Source organism: Helianthus annuus, chromosome 14 (genome assembly GCF_002127325.2).
Source record: "Helianthus annuus cultivar XRQ/B chromosome 14, HanXRQr2.0-SUNRISE, whole genome shotgun sequence".
In the NCBI taxonomy this organism is placed as follows: domain Eukaryota; kingdom Viridiplantae; phylum Streptophyta; class Magnoliopsida; order Asterales; family Asteraceae; genus Helianthus; species Helianthus annuus.
Window position 1 is genome coordinate 125,842,104 of NC_035446.2, and position 17,976 is coordinate 125,860,079.

General features: G+C 34.1%; 2 protein-coding genes and 1 long non-coding RNA gene across 8 annotated transcripts; 1 reads left to right on the forward strand and 2 right to left on the reverse strand.

Annotated features, from left to right (window-relative positions):
* Nucleotides 1-3,100: 3,100 nt before the first annotated feature.
* LOC110907318 (uncharacterized protein MCAP_0864) lies at nt 3,101-3,811 on the reverse strand. Its single transcript, XM_022152315.1, has one exon. It carries the CDS (start codon nt 3,809-3,811, stop codon nt 3,101-3,103), a length of 711 nt encoding a protein of 236 aa, XP_022008007.1.
* A 2,167-nt stretch (nt 3,812-5,978) lies between these two features.
* LOC110905851 lies at nt 5,979-9,615 on the forward strand. Of its 3 annotated transcripts, XR_002573470.2 has the most exons (5): nt 5,979-6,007; nt 6,206-6,226; nt 7,855-7,928; nt 8,181-8,272; nt 8,629-8,662. It is a non-coding gene; the product is annotated as an uncharacterized LOC110905851 (long non-coding RNA). The 3 variants fall into 3 exon arrangements; XR_002573469.2 differs by lacking the exons at nt 5,979-6,007; nt 6,206-6,226; nt 8,629-8,662 and adding exons at nt 6,847-6,914; nt 9,528-9,615; XR_002573468.1 differs by lacking the exons at nt 5,979-6,007; nt 6,206-6,226 and adding an exon at nt 6,847-6,914.
* A 3,170-nt stretch (nt 9,616-12,785) lies between these two features.
* Nucleotides 12,786-17,947, reverse strand: LOC110909303 (paramyosin). Of its 4 annotated transcripts, none has more exons than XR_002575333.2 (5): nt 17,812-17,947; nt 17,528-17,681; nt 15,736-17,396; nt 15,228-15,435; nt 12,786-12,955 (listed from the first exon to the last, which is right to left on the reverse strand). XR_002575333.2 is itself a non-coding variant. In XM_022154337.2 (4 exons), the coding sequence occupies exons 1-4, from the start codon at nt 17,829-17,831 to the stop codon at nt 15,428-15,430; spliced, it is 1,812 nt and encodes a 603-aa protein (XP_022010029.1). In that variant the 5' UTR covers nt 17,832-17,947; the 3' UTR covers nt 15,154-15,427. The 4 variants fall into 4 exon arrangements, 2 of the variants coding, with proteins under 2 accessions (XP_022010029.1, XP_022010028.1); XR_002575334.2 differs by lacking the exon at nt 12,786-12,955 and adding an exon at nt 13,596-13,797; XM_022154337.2 differs by lacking the exon at nt 12,786-12,955 and having other exon boundaries at nt 15,154-15,435; nt 15,767-17,396.
* Nucleotides 17,948-17,976: the final 29 nt, after the last annotated feature.

A 17,976-nucleotide genomic window follows, 5' to 3' on the forward strand; every position in this document is an offset into this window, starting at 1 on the left:
TATGGTATATAAAATACCGCTTGGTCGGGCAATTGACCTTAACTTGTTAGTAGTTGAGTATTATCAATGTGACCCGTTTAAAAATTTGGTTTTGTTTGTTTTACGTTTTTGGGAGTTTAATGACCATGTCCTGGATATCCTTGGCATCATTTTACGAAATGGCCACGACCTTGGCACGCGGGTGTAGGCGTACACCTGACAATGTGTCCATATTTATAAAGTTATAACCGTTGGTTTTCCCGCCGCGGTTTTATACTATGTGGTGTGTCAATTAACCTTAAACCCGGCACGAACCGGGCGACTGAACGCATAACGAACATGTAATTCTTTTACAAGATTAGATTTGATTAATTATCCCAAGTTATAAAAATTTGTGCCACGTGCATTCAAATCAATTTCATTAAACTTTTTTTCTAAAAGTGTCGGTTGAATGTATTTACTAGTGTAAACTGACGTATTTTCCCCAAAAAGATTAAATGTAGGTTCTACACGAAATAGGCTGGCCACTCCTTAGCATCGTTAGAGTCTCGCAAGCCTGGATGCTACTATCTGTTGAACATTATTTCCTATTTTATTTTTGATCCCCTGTGGATTATTTCGACTACTTGTGATACTTGGATATTAAATTTGTTGGTTGAAATATATCTATCTTTATGCTTCCGTTGTGCATTTAAATATTGTGTTGTTTGACTGTATTGTTGCCAACTACGTCACAATAATCCCCCACCGGGCCCACCGGTGAAACGTGTGGAAATCGGGGTGTGACAATCTAATTCAGTCATGATTTCAACATGTAAACATTATTATTCTAATCATCCTAACCACTGAATCTTGTATTTGTCAATAGTCTATCATCATAGCAATACATCTATTATCATGTAACTTATCATCAAGTATGACCATAATCACCAATTTCAAACATGTATCGACACACTAGACATGCATGACACAAACAGCAAGCACATAGTCTCATAAACACAAAAGATATAAAGCACAGGAGCTAACCGAGATCCCAAGTTAAGCGAGATAGAGTCTCGCAGGGGGGGGGGGGGTATACCCACTGCCGTCGCACAATTCAAAAGAAAGGGAGTAACGCTTTAGGGTTTTATTATTATTTTTCTTTGAGTTCTCAGCTAAACAAGAATACAATTCGTGTATTATAATTGATAAGAAATTAGGGGGCGGTTACAAGCTAATCCGAAGTGGGCTTAAGCCCATTCACTTGGGCTGTCAAAACAATTTAGTAAATCTTCGGGCTTCACAGGTTTTGGGGATCCCATTTGGGCTTTAGTAAGCCCGTGCATAAATGTGATCCAATTAGACTAATTTACGTGCGCGCAAATCCGCGGCCTGAATCAGGTTAGTTCCCTAAACGACACCTAGAAACGTTTAACGGTTCCTTATAGTTAATCAGTCAAACACAGGTACACATACACAAACACGTTATTCATTTAGCAATCACGTTATAGTCACAAGTGTTTACGTTTACTAATTTTTATTATCGCAAGGAATATGAAAGAGAAATAACAAGAAACAGGATCACGTGACTAAGAGACACTGACCCTGAAAGTTCGGGTCGTCACATTTATCAAATACGCCAGGTAACTTGAACTCGCGTTCAAGATTTAAATACGTTGGGCTTAATGACGCCGGGAGAACTACGCCGGGAAACTTGAACTCGTGTTCAAGATTTGAGATGACCTAGAACAACAAATCCGCTAGCTTATGGAGCGGAATGATGTAGCGTAAATCGCCTAGATCAATGCAATGGAATTATGCAGCGTAACTATTGGGGAAAAAATCCCAGATCTGTGCAGCGGAATTAGCAGCGCAATTGTCGAAAAATTAGGGTTTTGGTTTTTTTGTGTGGCGACTGAACTATTTTGTTATGATCGGAACTGATCGGAATTGATTGGGATTGATTGTCATTGATTGAAGCTGATCAGAATTGAAAACAGAACTGATCGGGATTGAATATGCGACTAGTTTTGGTGTTCAATTGAAAAAACAACGAAACTGTTTGATTGAAAAAGGAACGGCTGCGGCTGAACAATTTTGGGTGGAGGTTGCTGGGACTTTAGGGTTTTGCTGAGCAGGATTTGAACTCGTTTGATGGAACTGTGCTGGAACTGATGTGCAGCGGAATTGATTGAACCGATTTGCCAAAACTAGTGGTGGTCGGGCTAGAAGGTTTCCTGTTTTTTTTTCCTCGGAGGCAATTGAACTAGGGTTTCCGGCCAAAAGTGAGTGTGGCGGCAATTGGTTGGTTCGATTTTTCGGAGTTTGATTTTTGATTGTTTCTGGTTTGAGGTTGGATTGGCTTGGATTAATTGTAGATGATGAGCAAGTGTTCCAGAATCAGAAATACTGCTCTGATACCATGTTGTCTGGTATAGAGAAAACTCTGTGATTGGGAATTTTTATATTGAAATTTTATTGTACTAAATTAGGGTTACACAAAGATGGTGTTTATATAGAACACCATATTACACACTAGCCCCTATGTTATATCTATTTTCCTTCTTTCCGACATTTATCATCTTCTTTGTTAAACACTTTAAACTTATCAAAATCAAAGTTAAACATTTGTCGCGGTGTAGTTCTTGTATCTGAATGGTCTTCATAAAGCATAGAATCTAGGGAGTTGAAAAGCTCAGTATGTTCTTCATAAAAACTTATTAGCTTCGGCGATTGCTGCTAATAATCTTTTGAATTCCTTCACATTTTCGTAAGCTGAAACTTCATAGATTCTTAAGCATTCGTTTTCTTTCTTGAGGAAGTGTACAGATTTTTCTTTTTCGTCTAGTAAGTCTTTGAGCTCTGAATTCTAGACTCGTACGATGTTTGCAGCCAGTTGCGAAGCTTGAGATTTTCGACCGGGGGGTCGAAAACGTATGTACCAAAAAATTTCTATAAAACCGGGGGGTCAAAAACGTATATACCTAAAATTTTCTATACGAAAACTACCTCTTCTCCACTACTGAGCGAAAAGTTTGGGGGTCGGACGCCCCCTCCCGCCCCCACAAAGCTACGCCCTTGTTTGCAGCTTCTTTAGCCACTGATGACTCGTTCAGAGCTTCATTGAGAATATCCCTTAGCTTCAAACCTTCTTCTCATGTTGCAATAAAGCTTCATTTAGTTTATGGTTTTCGTGTTTAAGTGACGCATTGTCTTCATCGGCTTTCTTTATATAACTTATAAATCCCATTTCTTTCGCGGTCCATGCAAGAACCTGTTCTTCAGACTCCACTCTTAATCGTTCGGATGTCTCCGTTTGTAACTCAAGTTCTTCACGCAACCGTTCGTTTTCCTTTTTCAAATGGGCTACTTGTTCTTCTGATAATCGTAGCCTTTCATTCGCTGTACTGGATTCCATCGCTACTTCGCTTAAAGCCGATGCTAAATCATCCATAGCTTTCTTGCTTTTCTCCTCAGCTTCTGTTGCTGATTTCACTTCTTTTCTCAGCATTGTGATTTCGTCTCTCAGGGTTTTGGTATTCAAAGATGAATCCATATCACCCTTCCGATCGAACCCATTTCTACCACCTGTTTGAAGGTTATCGAGCTTTTCTTGTAGGGCCATGACATCTTGCTTAGATTCTTCTAAGTCCATTTTAGTTTGCTCGATTTGTTGGGTTTGAAACATCAATGATTCCAACATTTGTGATTCTGATTGCCTAGTTTTCTCCAGTTCATTTTCCAGATCCCGAATCTTTTTCATAAACTGCTCGATTGAAGCATCCCGTTCATCTAACCTCGCTTTCGTGTTCTTTAGTTCCTCTTCTAAATCACTAACTTGTTTCTGCGTCATTGTAGCTTTAGCTATCCGATTCTACATAACAAAATTATAAATCATAGTCATATATGCAACCAATCTCAACCCAATCGAAACAAATTTATAATTCAATCAAGATCTTCCTAGATGAGTTGGTAAATCATTTTCGAAAACATACGTCTCAAGTTCAAATCTCACAACTTACAAAAAAATCATGGAACAAATTAGATATACGTCAAATAAACTAACCGAATTGCGATCAACAAAACTAAGGCTTGTTTATCAACAGAAATGCTTCTAACTAGAAACGCAAATGCTTCTTTTGTCCGAATTCCAAATGACCATATCTAAAAATAAACAATAACTCGTAAAGAATATGAATTGCAACTACGAAATCCACATGTAACGGATGATCTTGATCAGATTATATACAAATCTTTAGTGACCTAATAAATAAATGATTCCAATTTTTATTAAACGATGATGCAATTGGGGACGAACAGAGCCAAATTTTCCTCCAAAACACTCTCATCATTTGCAACACAGATCTTTTAAACACCAACTTAGAAACTAATGGATGTTAAAAATCAGATTCTCTCCACCAATATAGGTATCTATTTCCACTTCTTTTCATTATCAATCTATATTTAGAAGTTAGAATTTTATTTTACTAAATTTATAATCGATTTATACATATCTCCAACATTCAAAACTATTTTGCTTTTCATGTTTTATGTTTTTAACAACTTCATAATGTCTTTCATTGCTTTTCATGTTTTATCTTCCAAAATATTGCTACAGGGTTGTTTTTATTTTAATCTTTTTCTCTTGAAATAAGAGCGTTCTAACGCTACCGTTGGGTTTGTTTTCAGACCCACTGCACGTCACATCAATATTCCAGACCTCCACCTAAAAAGATTACATTTTTCCTTCAACGCTAAACCAATCCGGCCTCACACCCCACTTTTGTATAAAATATATATATTATAAAATAAAGTTTGTGTGTGTGGTCCCCATACACTTAGGTCCGGTTGAGTCCACACAGTGGACCAGACCACACTTCACTACCCTTCATATATGTATATTTCACACGTTTGCAAACTTAAAAGGCCTAAACTTTTCTTTGATAACATCATATATGTGAAAGTTATTATTACAGGCTTTAGATCTCAATTCAGTTCTATACAAAACTGATCATAGATCTCAATCTGTGTGTGTGCGCGCGCGATGGAGTTTGTTAATGTTATTGTAGGTCGTAATGTGGAGATGTGGTCGTAGGATTCTATAAAGTATGTGGATTACTATGGTGTGTGAAGTAGGTTTGATGATATTATGATTGAGACGGATTATTTGTCAACGAGTGATGTATGTGTGACGTTGCTAATGTTGTATATTCTTTTGAAGCGTATAAGAGATTTGATGGCATGAGGGATGGGTTAACAGTTACTTTGGGGTAGAGAATTTGAATCTATGAATTTGATCTTGATCGATATGAACAATATTTTGTTATGGAAATTTATTTGATGTCTTATTGGATGGTGCAAGATTTTACCCTTAAGATAATTATAATTTTTTTTGTAAAAGTTAGTGCACTATTTATTATTGTGGTAACTATCTATATATATATATATATATATAAATGAGATGTGATTTGGGCTAGGTGGCATTGGATTTGGGACATTTTTGCTGATGTGGCAACTTATATTTTTGAGTTTAGGAGGGAATTCTCAAATGCCTTCATCATTCACGATTTTAACAAAAAAGTGGCGGGATCCGGCTGTGATTCGGGTCACCCAATATTAAAAAACGGATCCTATATATCATCTTTACCAGACCACCATATCTCATAACCTCACTTTTCACAAACCCTACATACCATTTCCTAAATCTGCTTCTTCGTTTTTCAGAGATTCATCGTCCTTAGGTATGTTATTATGCCATTCCTTCTTTGTTTTCGTATTGTTAATCTAATACATCTTTGATTTTTTTCGATTTCATCAACTATCTTACATATTCAGATGAGATTCATAAGGACGATAATGTTTTGATGCTTTCTTCATCTTCATGTAAATGCTATTTGTTTCATGTTTCCAGATTTGAAGAGATCGATTTGTTTGCTGTTTAATAATGATTTACGATGTGTTTTGTCATATCTAGGGTTTGCTTGTGGTCTTTCGTATCCGTCGAAACCCTAATCGATCGGAGAAATCGTCAAAAGTTCTTCACAATATGGTTAGTTTCTTCTCTCAATTTTTTATTCAATCATCTTTCATCCACATTCAATTTTACAAACCCTAAAGCTCATCTACGGTTTCATCTGTAATTAGATCTTATACTGTTTATTTATGTTATTAGATCTTATAGGAACTTTTTTTTTGTTCAAAACCCATTCGGCAGATCATAATCATTTTCGTTGTTATTTGTTTGTAGATCGTTCCACATAATTTGCAGGTATGTAATTTATATTAGATTGTTATTTATTGTAAATGTTTAATGTGAATTTTTGATGATTTTTATGTTTTTTTTTTTTTTTGATCGAACCTGTTATATGTAAGTTTAATCAACAATCTATAAAAAAATTGTTCTTCATCTCCTTCTCCGCAGATGCTTATTGTTTGATTTTTCTTTTTTTTTTCGTTGTTTGTTGGTTGTTTGTTGATGATGATTTTGCATTATCCGATTCCAATCATATGAAATGATATTTTGTTGATGTTTTGATTTTGTTCTCATGTTACTCATATTTTTATTTACAGTCTTTTAGTTTGTTGTTGATGATGATATGTTTTGATTGTGTCCGATGTTTTTTGATTGTGTTGATGAAGATTTACAGTGGCCTGATATTTTTTCATCCGGTATAATGTTTTTGTCTTCGGAATATTGATTTTGTTTCTAAAAAATAAATATTTTTTATTTTTTTTAAACCGTTTCTTTTTATTTTTGGATTTGGAAGTTTCTCAATTGATTAAATTATCTTTTAAAGCTTATTGATAGTTGATTTAGGAATATTGATTGTTTTTCTATAAATACTTTACCGTTTTATTATTTTAAAAACCTTCATATATATTTTTCATATATGCATCCCTTGCACAACAGTCCTTCATTTTTAAAGCTTATTGATGAAGATGACCCGATATTTTTGGTATGTTTATGTGTATTCTAATTACTAATCATATTTTAAGTAAACTGATTTTTATCTTTTTTTTTTAACTTATAGCAAATAAACGGTGATTTATATTTAGTATGATAATTTATGGCATTGGATGTTAGTGATATAATTTTCAGAATTCAAATTTTAAATTTTAAATTTTGAGGTTTCTATTTTAAATTTTAAATTTAAAATTTTGAGCAATTTTAAATTTCGTTAGTGATTTACTTTTAGTATGATAATTTTGCGGAATTAAGGTTTCTGTTTCTATAAATAAATGGTGTTACGTTTTTTGAAACCTCAAATTTAAAATTTTAAGGTTTCTATTTATATTTCCGGAATTTAAATTTTAAATTTAAAATTTTGAGCAATTTTAAATTTCGTTAGTGATTTAAATTTTAAATTTAAAATTAGGGTTTCTATTTCTATTTCCGGAATTCAAATTTTAAATTTAAAATTTTGAGCAATTTTAAATTTCGTTAATGATTTTTTTTTGAAACCTCAAATTTAAATTTTAGTGATTTATTTTTAGTTTGATAATTTTTCCGGAATTAAGGTTTCTATTTAAATTTTAAATTTAAAAGTTTTCCATTAATGTGTTTCATTTTAAATTTCGAATCTGTAAATTGAATTTAAATTTGAAAGGTTAGACTTTCCTAATAAGTTTGCTTGATTTACGGGATTGGATATTAGTGATTTGATTTTCAGATTTTAAATTTTAAATTTTGAAGTCAGTCATTATTTTAAATTTAAATTTTGAAGTAAACCATTATTGTGTTTGATTTTAATTTTTGTATGCTTTGAAATCTTGATGTTTTTTTATGAGATGCTTTGACTATATTATTTGTAATTTTAGGGATGCTTCGAGTCTCTGACTATTGTTTTTGTACTCGAGTTGCATATCTCACAAACTTTTTGTGTTTTGTAATTTTAGGTGAAGAGCTTCTTTCAGACTCCTTCCCCTACAAGGAACTATTGAATGGGTTCCTATGAGAAGTTGAAGAAAAGGTATATCTTGCACTGTTTTGTGAGTTATAATTTTTTGTATTTTAGTTATAATTTTTGTATTTAATTAGTTTTTAATTGTTTAAAGATGTCTTTAATTTCTTTTTAAATCTGTTTTTGTTTCTATAAATAGATTAGTGTTGTTAAAGATGATTTTTGTATTCGAAATTATGATTCTGTTTCTGTAAATAGACTTTGTTTCTATAAATAGATTATGGTTATATTTTTTTTAAACAATGATTACTTCCTTTGCAGTTATGGATAATGAAAACAACGCTGCTTCGTTATTAAAGTCGATTGAGGACTATGATCCTATATTTTTCGAATTGTTCGTCGACCAAAAACAGGTTAGTTCAGTTTTGTTGGTGTTGTTTGTTTTTTGATATGTATAGTCTTTTTTTTATTTTTGTCTTTAGGTGTTAATTTGAAATTTTATGTGATTATCTTTTGAAGTTCTTATGGTTTGTTTTGTGAGTTATAATTTTTTGTATTTAGTTATGATTTTTGTACTTAGTTAATTGTTAATTCTTTAAAAATGTCTTTAATTTCCTTTTAAAGTTGTTTTTGTTTCTATAAATAGATTAGTGTTGTTAAAGATGATTTTTGTATTCGAAATTATGATTCGGTTTATGTAAATAGACTTTGTTTCTATAAATAGATTACCGTTATATTTTTTTTAAAACAGTGGTTACTTCCATTGCAGTTATGGATCATGAAAACAACGCTCCTTCATTGTTAAAGTTGATTGGGGACTATGATCCTATATTTTTGGTATGTTTCTTAAGTTTTCAGTTTTGTGCACACAATAAGTTATTGCAACTTATATGTTTTTTTTTTTGTTTCGATTGATAGGAAATACCATATGATTTTGCAACCTTATTGTGGGGAGAACAACTTCCATATGTCAATGTCTTAAAATTATTGATGATGATTTATCATGAGTCATTGAGTTATAATTTTTGTATTTAGTTAGTTGTTAATTCTTTAAAGATGCATTTGATTTCAATTTTAAAGCTGTTTTTGTTTCTATCAACAGATTACTGTTGTTAAAGATTATTTTTGTATTCGGAATTATGATTCGGTTTCTGTAAATAGACTTTGTTTCTATAAATATATTACCATTATATATTTTTTAAACCAATGGTTACTTCCTTTGAAGTTATGGATCCTAAAAACAACTCTCATTCGTTGTTAAAGTTGATTGAGGAATATGATCCTATATTTTTGGTATGTTTCCTTAGTGATTTGATTTTTAAATTTTAAATTTTGAAATCAATCATTATTTTAAATTTAAATTTGAAAGTTTTCCATTAATGTGTTTGATTTTAAATTTCGAATCTGTAAATTGAATTTAAATTTGAAAGGTTAGACTTTCCTAATAAGTTTGCTTGATTTACGGGATTGGATATTAGTGATTTGATTTTCAGATTTTAAATTTTAAATTTTAAAGTCAATCATTATTTTAAATTTAAATTTTGAAGTAAACCATTATTGTGTTTGATTTTAAATTTTGTATGCTTTGAAATCTTGATGGTTTTTTATGAGATGCTTTGACTATATTATTTGTAATTTTAGGGATGTGCTTTTATTTTGATTCATTAGGTGTTTATTTTGGATGGTCCGGAGTTTTTGGCTGCAACTATGTTGGACAGAGATATGCATGCTATTGCTGTAAATTGGTACCATGTCCGTTGGTTTTGCTTGGTAAGGTTAGACTTTCCTAATAAGTTTGCTTGATTTACGGGATTAGATATTAGTGATTTGATTTTCAGATTTTAAATTTTAAATTTTGAAGTTAATCATTATTCTAAATTTAAATTTTGAAATAAACCATTATTGTGTTTGATTTTAAATTTTCAATTTCGAAGTTAATTATTATGTTAAATTTAAATTTGAAAGTTTGCCATTAATATGTTTGATTTTAAATTTCGAATCTGTAAATTGAATTTAAATTTGAAAAGTTAGTCTTTCCTAATAAGTTTGCTTGATTTACGGGATTGGATATTAGTATACTTTGTTTATTGGGTTTTAACTAATAATTTGATTGACTCGGTTGTTAGATTTTTGACGATGCGTCGGACAAACAACATTGGGAAAATATACAGCCTTGAGCCTTGGTAAGTTAACACATTAGTTAAGGTTATGATGTTTTTTCATGGCACCGACACATTATTGAGTAGTAGCGCATTAGGTTAGTGATATTAAAATTTGTGCCTTGAGAAATTTTGTATATTGATTGATGTTTGAAATTGATTGTGAGGTCTTTGATTGTGCATTGTATTGTTGATTGATGTATGAGATTTTGTTGATTGGCATAAGGTATTAGATAAGATGTGTTTGAAGTTATGAAGATGAATAAGTGAGACATGTGTAGCAGATATTAGTGAGTGCACAACACATTAGTTAGGGTTTTGAATTATTGCTACAGGTTAGTGATGTTAGAGATTGTGTTATGAGAAATGTGTAGATTGAATTATGTCTGTGTTTGATTGTGACACCTTTGATTGTGCATGAAATTGCTGGTTATATGAGATTTTGTTGATTGTAGACAAATAAGTTTGAACAGAACTTATTAGATTTGAAAGTTTGCCATTAATGTGTTTGATTTTAAATTTCGAAACTGTAAATTGAATTTAAATTTGAAAGGTTAGACTTTCCTAATAAGTTTGCTTGATTTACGGGATTGGATATTAGTGATTTGATTTTCAGATTTTAAATTTTAAATTTTGAAGTCAATCATTATTTTAAATTTAAATTTTGAAGTAATGGCAATCTGAGTCTGATTTTTTTCGTGATTAATATCCGCTTGAGTAACCCAATCTGAGTCTGATTTTTTTCGTTAACGATTCTGGTAAACTTTCCCGATTTGGGTTTTCTGCAAGGCTAATCATCTAAATTAATTTGTTATTTTTATGGTTTACCATTGCATAAGTTAGTATAATTTGTTGACAAAGTTTTGTTTTGTGGGATAGTAGTCATAAATTGAGTAATATTCAAGGTTTATGTGTTTTTATTTTGATTCATTAAATAAGATGTGTTTGAGTAATATTCAAGGTTTATGTATATATGAGATTTTGTTGATTGGCATAAGGTGTTAGATAAGATGTGTTTGAAGTTGTGAAGATGAATAAGTGAGACATGTGTAGCAGATATTAGTGAGTGCACAACACATTAGTTAGGGTTTTCAATTATTGCTACAGGTTAGTGATGTTAGAGATTGTGTTTTGAGAAATGTGTAGATTGAATTATGTTTGTGTTTGATTGTGACACCTTTGATTGTGCATGAAATTGCTGGTTATATAAGATTTTGTTGATTGTAGACAAATAAGTTTGAACAATTAGATTCACATTTAAGTATAAAAAATGAGAGGTTGTTATAATCTGAATTATATTCTGAACGAAAAACTGAAAGGAAAAGGAAAAAAAGAATAATTTAACACAGAGAAAAGAGGATAGAGAGAGAGTTGCCACATTTTTAAAACAAAAAATATCAGGTAACCATGCTTCTAAAATCTACTATACTTTTTAATAATATTTTTTGGAAAATGGACTATATTGGGTAGGTAGTCAAACATGGTTTTTAGGGTCAAAACGGCTGTGTTGGGTTGACTCGGGACACTTTTATGAAAAACTTGATGTTTCTGACCTTAATAAACCATTTTTGTAGATGACCAATGTATATCTCTATTTGAGGAATTCTCCAAAGATCCAGAGCCGATTGTTTCATAGAGCTGTGAAGTTGCGTTAAACATACTGGTGAACGATCCGACAAACCATTCGAGGTACTTGGAAGATTAAGTCTCTTATCTGGGTGGTTCTTACAGGTTTAGGATGTTAAATGATTTTGGATATACTCTGCGATGTTGATGATGCAGAGATGTTGGTGAAGCTCAGGTTAACAACTTCATGTGTATATTTTAATGAATAAAGTTTTTGTTGTTTATATTTTTCTAATTTAAACTTTTAATTAACTTCTAAATTTAATTAAATGAGTTTGTTTTGCAGGTTCGAACAACTTCATGTGTATATTTTATTATAAAAAATAAAAGTTTTTTTTTGGTTTAATGGGTCGTTCAGAGAGGCAAGTTTCTGCCTTCGGTTCTTGCCCGAAGTTTCTGACCTTACTCACAACCCATTAACTACAACTTTCAATTCAAAACAATTATAAAAAAATTACGTTTGAAAACATGTATTTTTATTTTATTTAATGACATAACTCGATTAATATAAAATAAATTTTTCTACCCGCGAAGTTCGCGGGTGATAACCTAGTTAACAATATATAAAAGATAATTCTTTACTTCTTTAGATTATTCACTTTCTCACACTTTTGAATTTTAAATCAGTTGTAAATAAGGAAATCAAATATTTGTCGTAACTGTACTTTCCTTGATCTTCATCCGTAACTTACATTGTAATCCTCTTTAAATATTATATTGTGATAATGAGAATGTATCAGTTTCCAGTATCACTTTTCCAATATGGCCAAACTAGATAGTCACCATTAAAAGGTGTTTTTTGTCCTTACATGCACACTCTGTAGTGTCGAACTGTGACCAAAACGCGACGTTTTAGTCCGGTTAACCAGACAAAGACTGACGGGTCTGTTGTCCGGACCAAAACGGCGAGCTTTGGCCGCGTTTTGGTCATGTCAACCAGACCGGGTGTCAGTCTTTTGTCTGGTTGACAGGACCAAAACGCGACCAAAGCTCGGCGTTTTGGTCCGGTCAACAGACCCGTCAGACACCCGTCAGTCTTTGTCTGGTTAACCGGACCAAAACGCCGCGTTTTAGCCACAGTTCGACACTGCAGGGTGTGCATGTAAGGACAAAAAACACCTTTTTTTGGTGTGTAGATAGTGAAATGGGTGTGTAGATAGGTACACCCTTCCAATATCCTTATTCGGCTCACATGGTATCAAGAGCTTGAATCACAAACTCTTATGAGTTATCTTCGATCATGCTTCATTCTAGATTTTTTCCCATGGCTTCCTCCATTGTTCATCTCACAGCCGCTACCCACTTCCCAATCTGAAGTGTTAAATACGCAGAGAAAGATTAATCGAAAAAGGAAAACATGAAACCCGGTCTAACATACAAATCAGATATCGGGTATCAACGTATACTAGAGGTGACAACTTTGGCACATTTACTTATGTTATGTACGATCAAACATATAAAACCAAAGAGTAAACTGCCAGTTTTGCCACTTTAGTCCAAATCTCAAACTTATTACATCCAGGGCCCTGTGGTTTGGTTTTTGTTGCCATTTTGGTCCAAAATCCAAAAAACCTCTATTTTGAGAGTTGAAAACTGATTATTTTGTCCTTTAGTGCAGGGGCATTTTGGTCATTTTTTAAATTTCATTTTTTTAACAATAAAACCCAGATCTGCATAATCAGCTCTCTCTCTCTCTTCTCTCTCTCTCTAGCACCACCACCACCGCCACCTCCTCCCTCTCTCTCTCTTCTGTCTCTCTATAGCACCACCACCACCGCCACCTCCTCCCCCTTTTCACCACCGCCACTCCGGTGTCGTCCCATCCAACAGTCACACCCACACCCACACCCACACCCCCTTCCCAATTACATCATCATATTCAACCCTTTTTCAAACAAACAAACAGACATTCAGTGCATATTAACTTCACTGAATCTGAAGATATCGAGGTAAAAAGTTTATAACAATTCTAAACCCTTTCAACTAAATCATAACTAGCTAGATTTAACATCATAACAACAACAATCATAAAACTAACTGTTCCTAAATTGGCAACAACAACAACATCCAAAACTAGATATAAAATTAAACCAAAATCTCACATCAGTTTCAGAACCCTCATATCTCTTGGGCTTCCGTTTCTTCCGTTTAACCTGCCAAAAAACAACCAGATCCAGTATTCACCAACACAGGTAAACAAATTTATTAATAACATATAACCAGATATTATTAGCGGTACCGGTGCAGAAGCGTCAGGAAAGTCTGAGGTTTTCGCCGATTGAGCGGAAGTTAAGTTGTGTTCAGCAGGATTCGGTAGATTCAAGTCGGTTATGGTGAGATGATGATCGGATGGTGCTACGATTGAGTTGAAATCTCCGGTGACTGGAGACGCCGTAACTAAGGGTTTTGATCGGAGAGAGAGCTGCAAGTGTGTTCAACAACGGCTGGGCAAACACTATAGGGTTAGGGGTTTACCATGTGTTCTTGAGGCGGAGATCTTGAGGCGGAGATCTGTGTGTTCTTAGGGTTAGGGTTTTCGAGCGTTTGAGCTTCGATTTGAGCACCAGCAGAAGATGCCATTCGTGCCCTGCTCGTTGCGGTATTTTAGAGAGAGAGCAGGTCATTTTAGAGAGAGAGAGCAGAGTTGGCGGCGGTGGGACGGTGGTGGGGATGATGCGATGGTGGGGGTGGTGGTGGTGTGGTGGTGGTATTTTAGAGAGAGAGAGAGAGAGAGAGATGTCTGTATTGAGGTTGAAGATGATGATAATCAGGGGTTTTATTATATAATAAAGAGATAATAAATCTAAAATGACCAAAATGCCCCTGAGGGTAAAGACAAAATAGCAGGTCATTAATGGGAAATCTGGTCAAATTTGAAATTTGGACCAAAATGGCAACAAAAACCAAACCACAGGGCCCTGGATGTAATAAGTTTGAGATTTGGACTAAAGTGACAAAACTGGCCAAACCACAGGGACCAAAATGGCAGTTTACTCAAAACCAAATAAAATATCTTATAAAAGGCCAAATGGTTTAAGCTGGTCAAAAGTCGCCTGATGGATATTTTAATGCATACAGCCTTCTAATTATCATAAGTAACTTTATTATTATTATTATTATTTAAATACTATAATCTCCGTAAACATATTTAGCACCCATAATTTAATACTGAGTAAAATGTCATTTTCTTCCCCGAGGTTTGGCCACTTTTGTGACTTTAATCCAAAGGTTTGTTTTTCATCCAAAAAGCTTTAAATCTTTGCCATTTTCATCCCTGAGTACCAAATTTCGGGGGACGGAAGTCGCAATAAATTGCCAAACCTCAAAGATGAAAATGGCAAAACAAAAACCAAAGGTGAAGGGTTGAAATTCAAAAAAAAAAGTCATTTTGGATGGAACAGACAATTAGGCAAATACGCTCGAAACTCAGGAACGATTTTTAGCATTTTACTCTAATAAATTTAAATCATGAACACAAAATGTAACTTGTGCCGAAGCAACCCGGCCCATACCAATAAAATGTAAATTACTCGTTTTTACTTGATAATGAAACACACGATAAGCCCATTTTGCCATCAATTACCTCACTACGGTGATAGCTCGCTCGTCAGCAATGCACCTTGCAACTTCAGAACCTTGCTTGCATTCAAACGTGCCACGTACTGTAGTGAATTTGGATATGAATCAAACATGAAACAGTACCATAAAGGCCTCACATTTGTAATGGCTGCATCCACTTCCATAAATCGGGCTTCTTGCAGAACTATGTTCCATTCTTTGAAGCTAGTGTCCTGCAAATAAACAGTTTGACTTTAAGTTGTACCAGAGACAAGGTCAATATGCCAACCGAACACACCCCTGGAAAATATTTTTTTCTTTTTAAATAAAGTACAATTATTAGATGACAAAGACAAAAGAACCACACAAGAGCTGAAGAAACAATTAAAGTATACGAAAGGGGTTGCATCTATGATCAAGATCAGTGATATAAGATATAAAAAAATTATATAATTATAAGAATTGTTTAATTAAAACATATAATCATAACTCCAAATCCCAAGTATAAACTTTCTACAAGAAGATCAATTTACTTGTTCAGTTGTTCTTCTGCCATTTCTTTACCTTGTTCTTTTGCATTTTCTTTACCTTGCTCCAGGGAACCCTCTTTTTTCTTATTATTTTTCCCGATTATAAGCTCTCCGATCTTCCTAAACAATTTCTTCCGGTTATAAAGACCGGACATATAGGACCCCTTATCATCACCGTCTTCCGTGTGATGATGGTGGTGGTGGTGACCATTAGTACCACCATTGACACTATGCTCCACTTCTTCAAACTGACCTGACCCACCCAAATCAGCAAAACCCGTTGCAACCCGTTGTTGTTGCCCCTTCGATTCTAGCGTGTGCAGTTCTGATCTAGGTGATGCGCTAGTATCAAAGATCGACCCTTTAAGTACTTCAGCTTTCTCAGGATCATCATCTACCACAAATTCTGCCACATTATCGTCGTTTTTGCTAAACGCTTTAAACTCATCAAAGTTAAATATTTGTGGTGGTGTAGTTCTTCCATCTAAATGGTCTTCATAAAGCATAGAATCTGGGGAGTTGAATCCCTTCGCGTTTTCATGAGTAGCATCTTCGTTGATTCTTAACCGTTCTTCCTTTTTGGCTAGTAAGTCTTTGAGCTCTGAATTCTCAGCTCGTGCGATGTTTGCAGCTTCTTTAGCAACTGATGACTCGTTCAGAGCTTCTTTGAGGATATCCCTTAGCTTCAAACCTTCTTCTCTTGCGATTCTCGTGGCGTTCTCTGCTGCAACTAAAGCTTCATTAAGTTTATGGTTTTCTTGTTTGAGTGACGCGTTGTCTTCGTCGGCATTCTTTATATAACTTATGAATCCCATTTCTTTCGCGGTCCATGCAAGAACCTGTTCTTCAGACTCCACTCTTAATCTTTCAGATGTCTCCGTTTGTAACTCAAGTTCTTCACGTAACCGTTCGATTTCCTTTTTCAAATGGGCTACTTGTTCTTCTGATAATCGTAACCGTTCGTTCGCTGTGCTGGATTCCATCGCTACTTCGCTTAAAGCCGATGCTAAATCATCCATAGCTTTCTTGCTTGTCTCCTCAGCTTCTGTTGCTAATTTCACTTCTTTTCTCAGCATAGCTATTTCGTCTCTCAGGATTTTAGCATTCGAAGAAGAATCCAGATTACTCGTTTGATTGAACCCGTTTTTACCGCCGTTTTGAAGGCTATTGAGCTTTTCTTGCAGGGTCACAACATCAAGCTTTGATTCTTCTAAGTCCATTTTAGTTTGCTCGAATTGTCGAGTTTGCAGCATCAATGATTCCAGCATATGTGATTCCGATTTCTTCGTTTTCTCCAGTTCATTTTCCAGTTCTCGAATCTGTTTCTTGAATTGCTCTAAAGAAGCATCCCTATCAGCTAACTTAGCCTCGAACACCTTTGCGGATTCAAGCCGCTTGCTCAATTCATTGATCTCTTCATCTCTTAATTTAATCTCTTTTTTCGAATTCGATAGCAACTCTTGTAAACTCTTGAGCTCTGAAAACATTTGTTCGGCTTTTTGAGGCGATAATCCTGCATTAGCCAACTCTTTAGCTTCTCTAACCTCTGCAACTGCTCGGTTTCTTTCGGTTTCCACTTCCTCTAATCTCGCTTTCGTGTTCTTCAATTCCTCTTCTAGATCACTAACTTGTTTTTGCATCATTGCAGCTTTTACTATCCGATTCTACATAACAAAATCAAAATCATAGTGATATATACATACAATCAACATCAAGTTCTCAACCTAATTGTACAAAAAAAATTCACATTAAACAATTCTAATTTACGATTCACCGAACAAATTAGGTGAAATACCTCAGATAAGCTAACCGAATGGCGATCGACAGAAACTAGGGCTTGTTTATCAACTTGTGATGCAAGCGCATCACCTCTACAAAGCTTTGATCCAGAAATGCTTCTAACTAGAAACGATGTATGCTTCTTTTGTCCAAATTCCAAATAACTAGATCTAGAAATCAACAATAACTCGTAAGAAACATGAACTGTATTAACGAAATCCGCATGTAACGGATGATTTTGACTGATTATATACGCTTAAACAATAGATACAGAGAGAGAGAAGTTAGTTAGCTTAGCACCTGGATTTGGAACGCAACATTGTGGAAAATTCAGTAACTTCTGGAAGCTGCGAGAAAAATGGGGATCAAAAACGTTGAAATTCTCAGGGTTTGAACGTTGAAGGAGTCTGAAGTTGGCGGGTGCATACTTTGAAGCAGATGTTTATAGATGAATTTAGGGGAAAT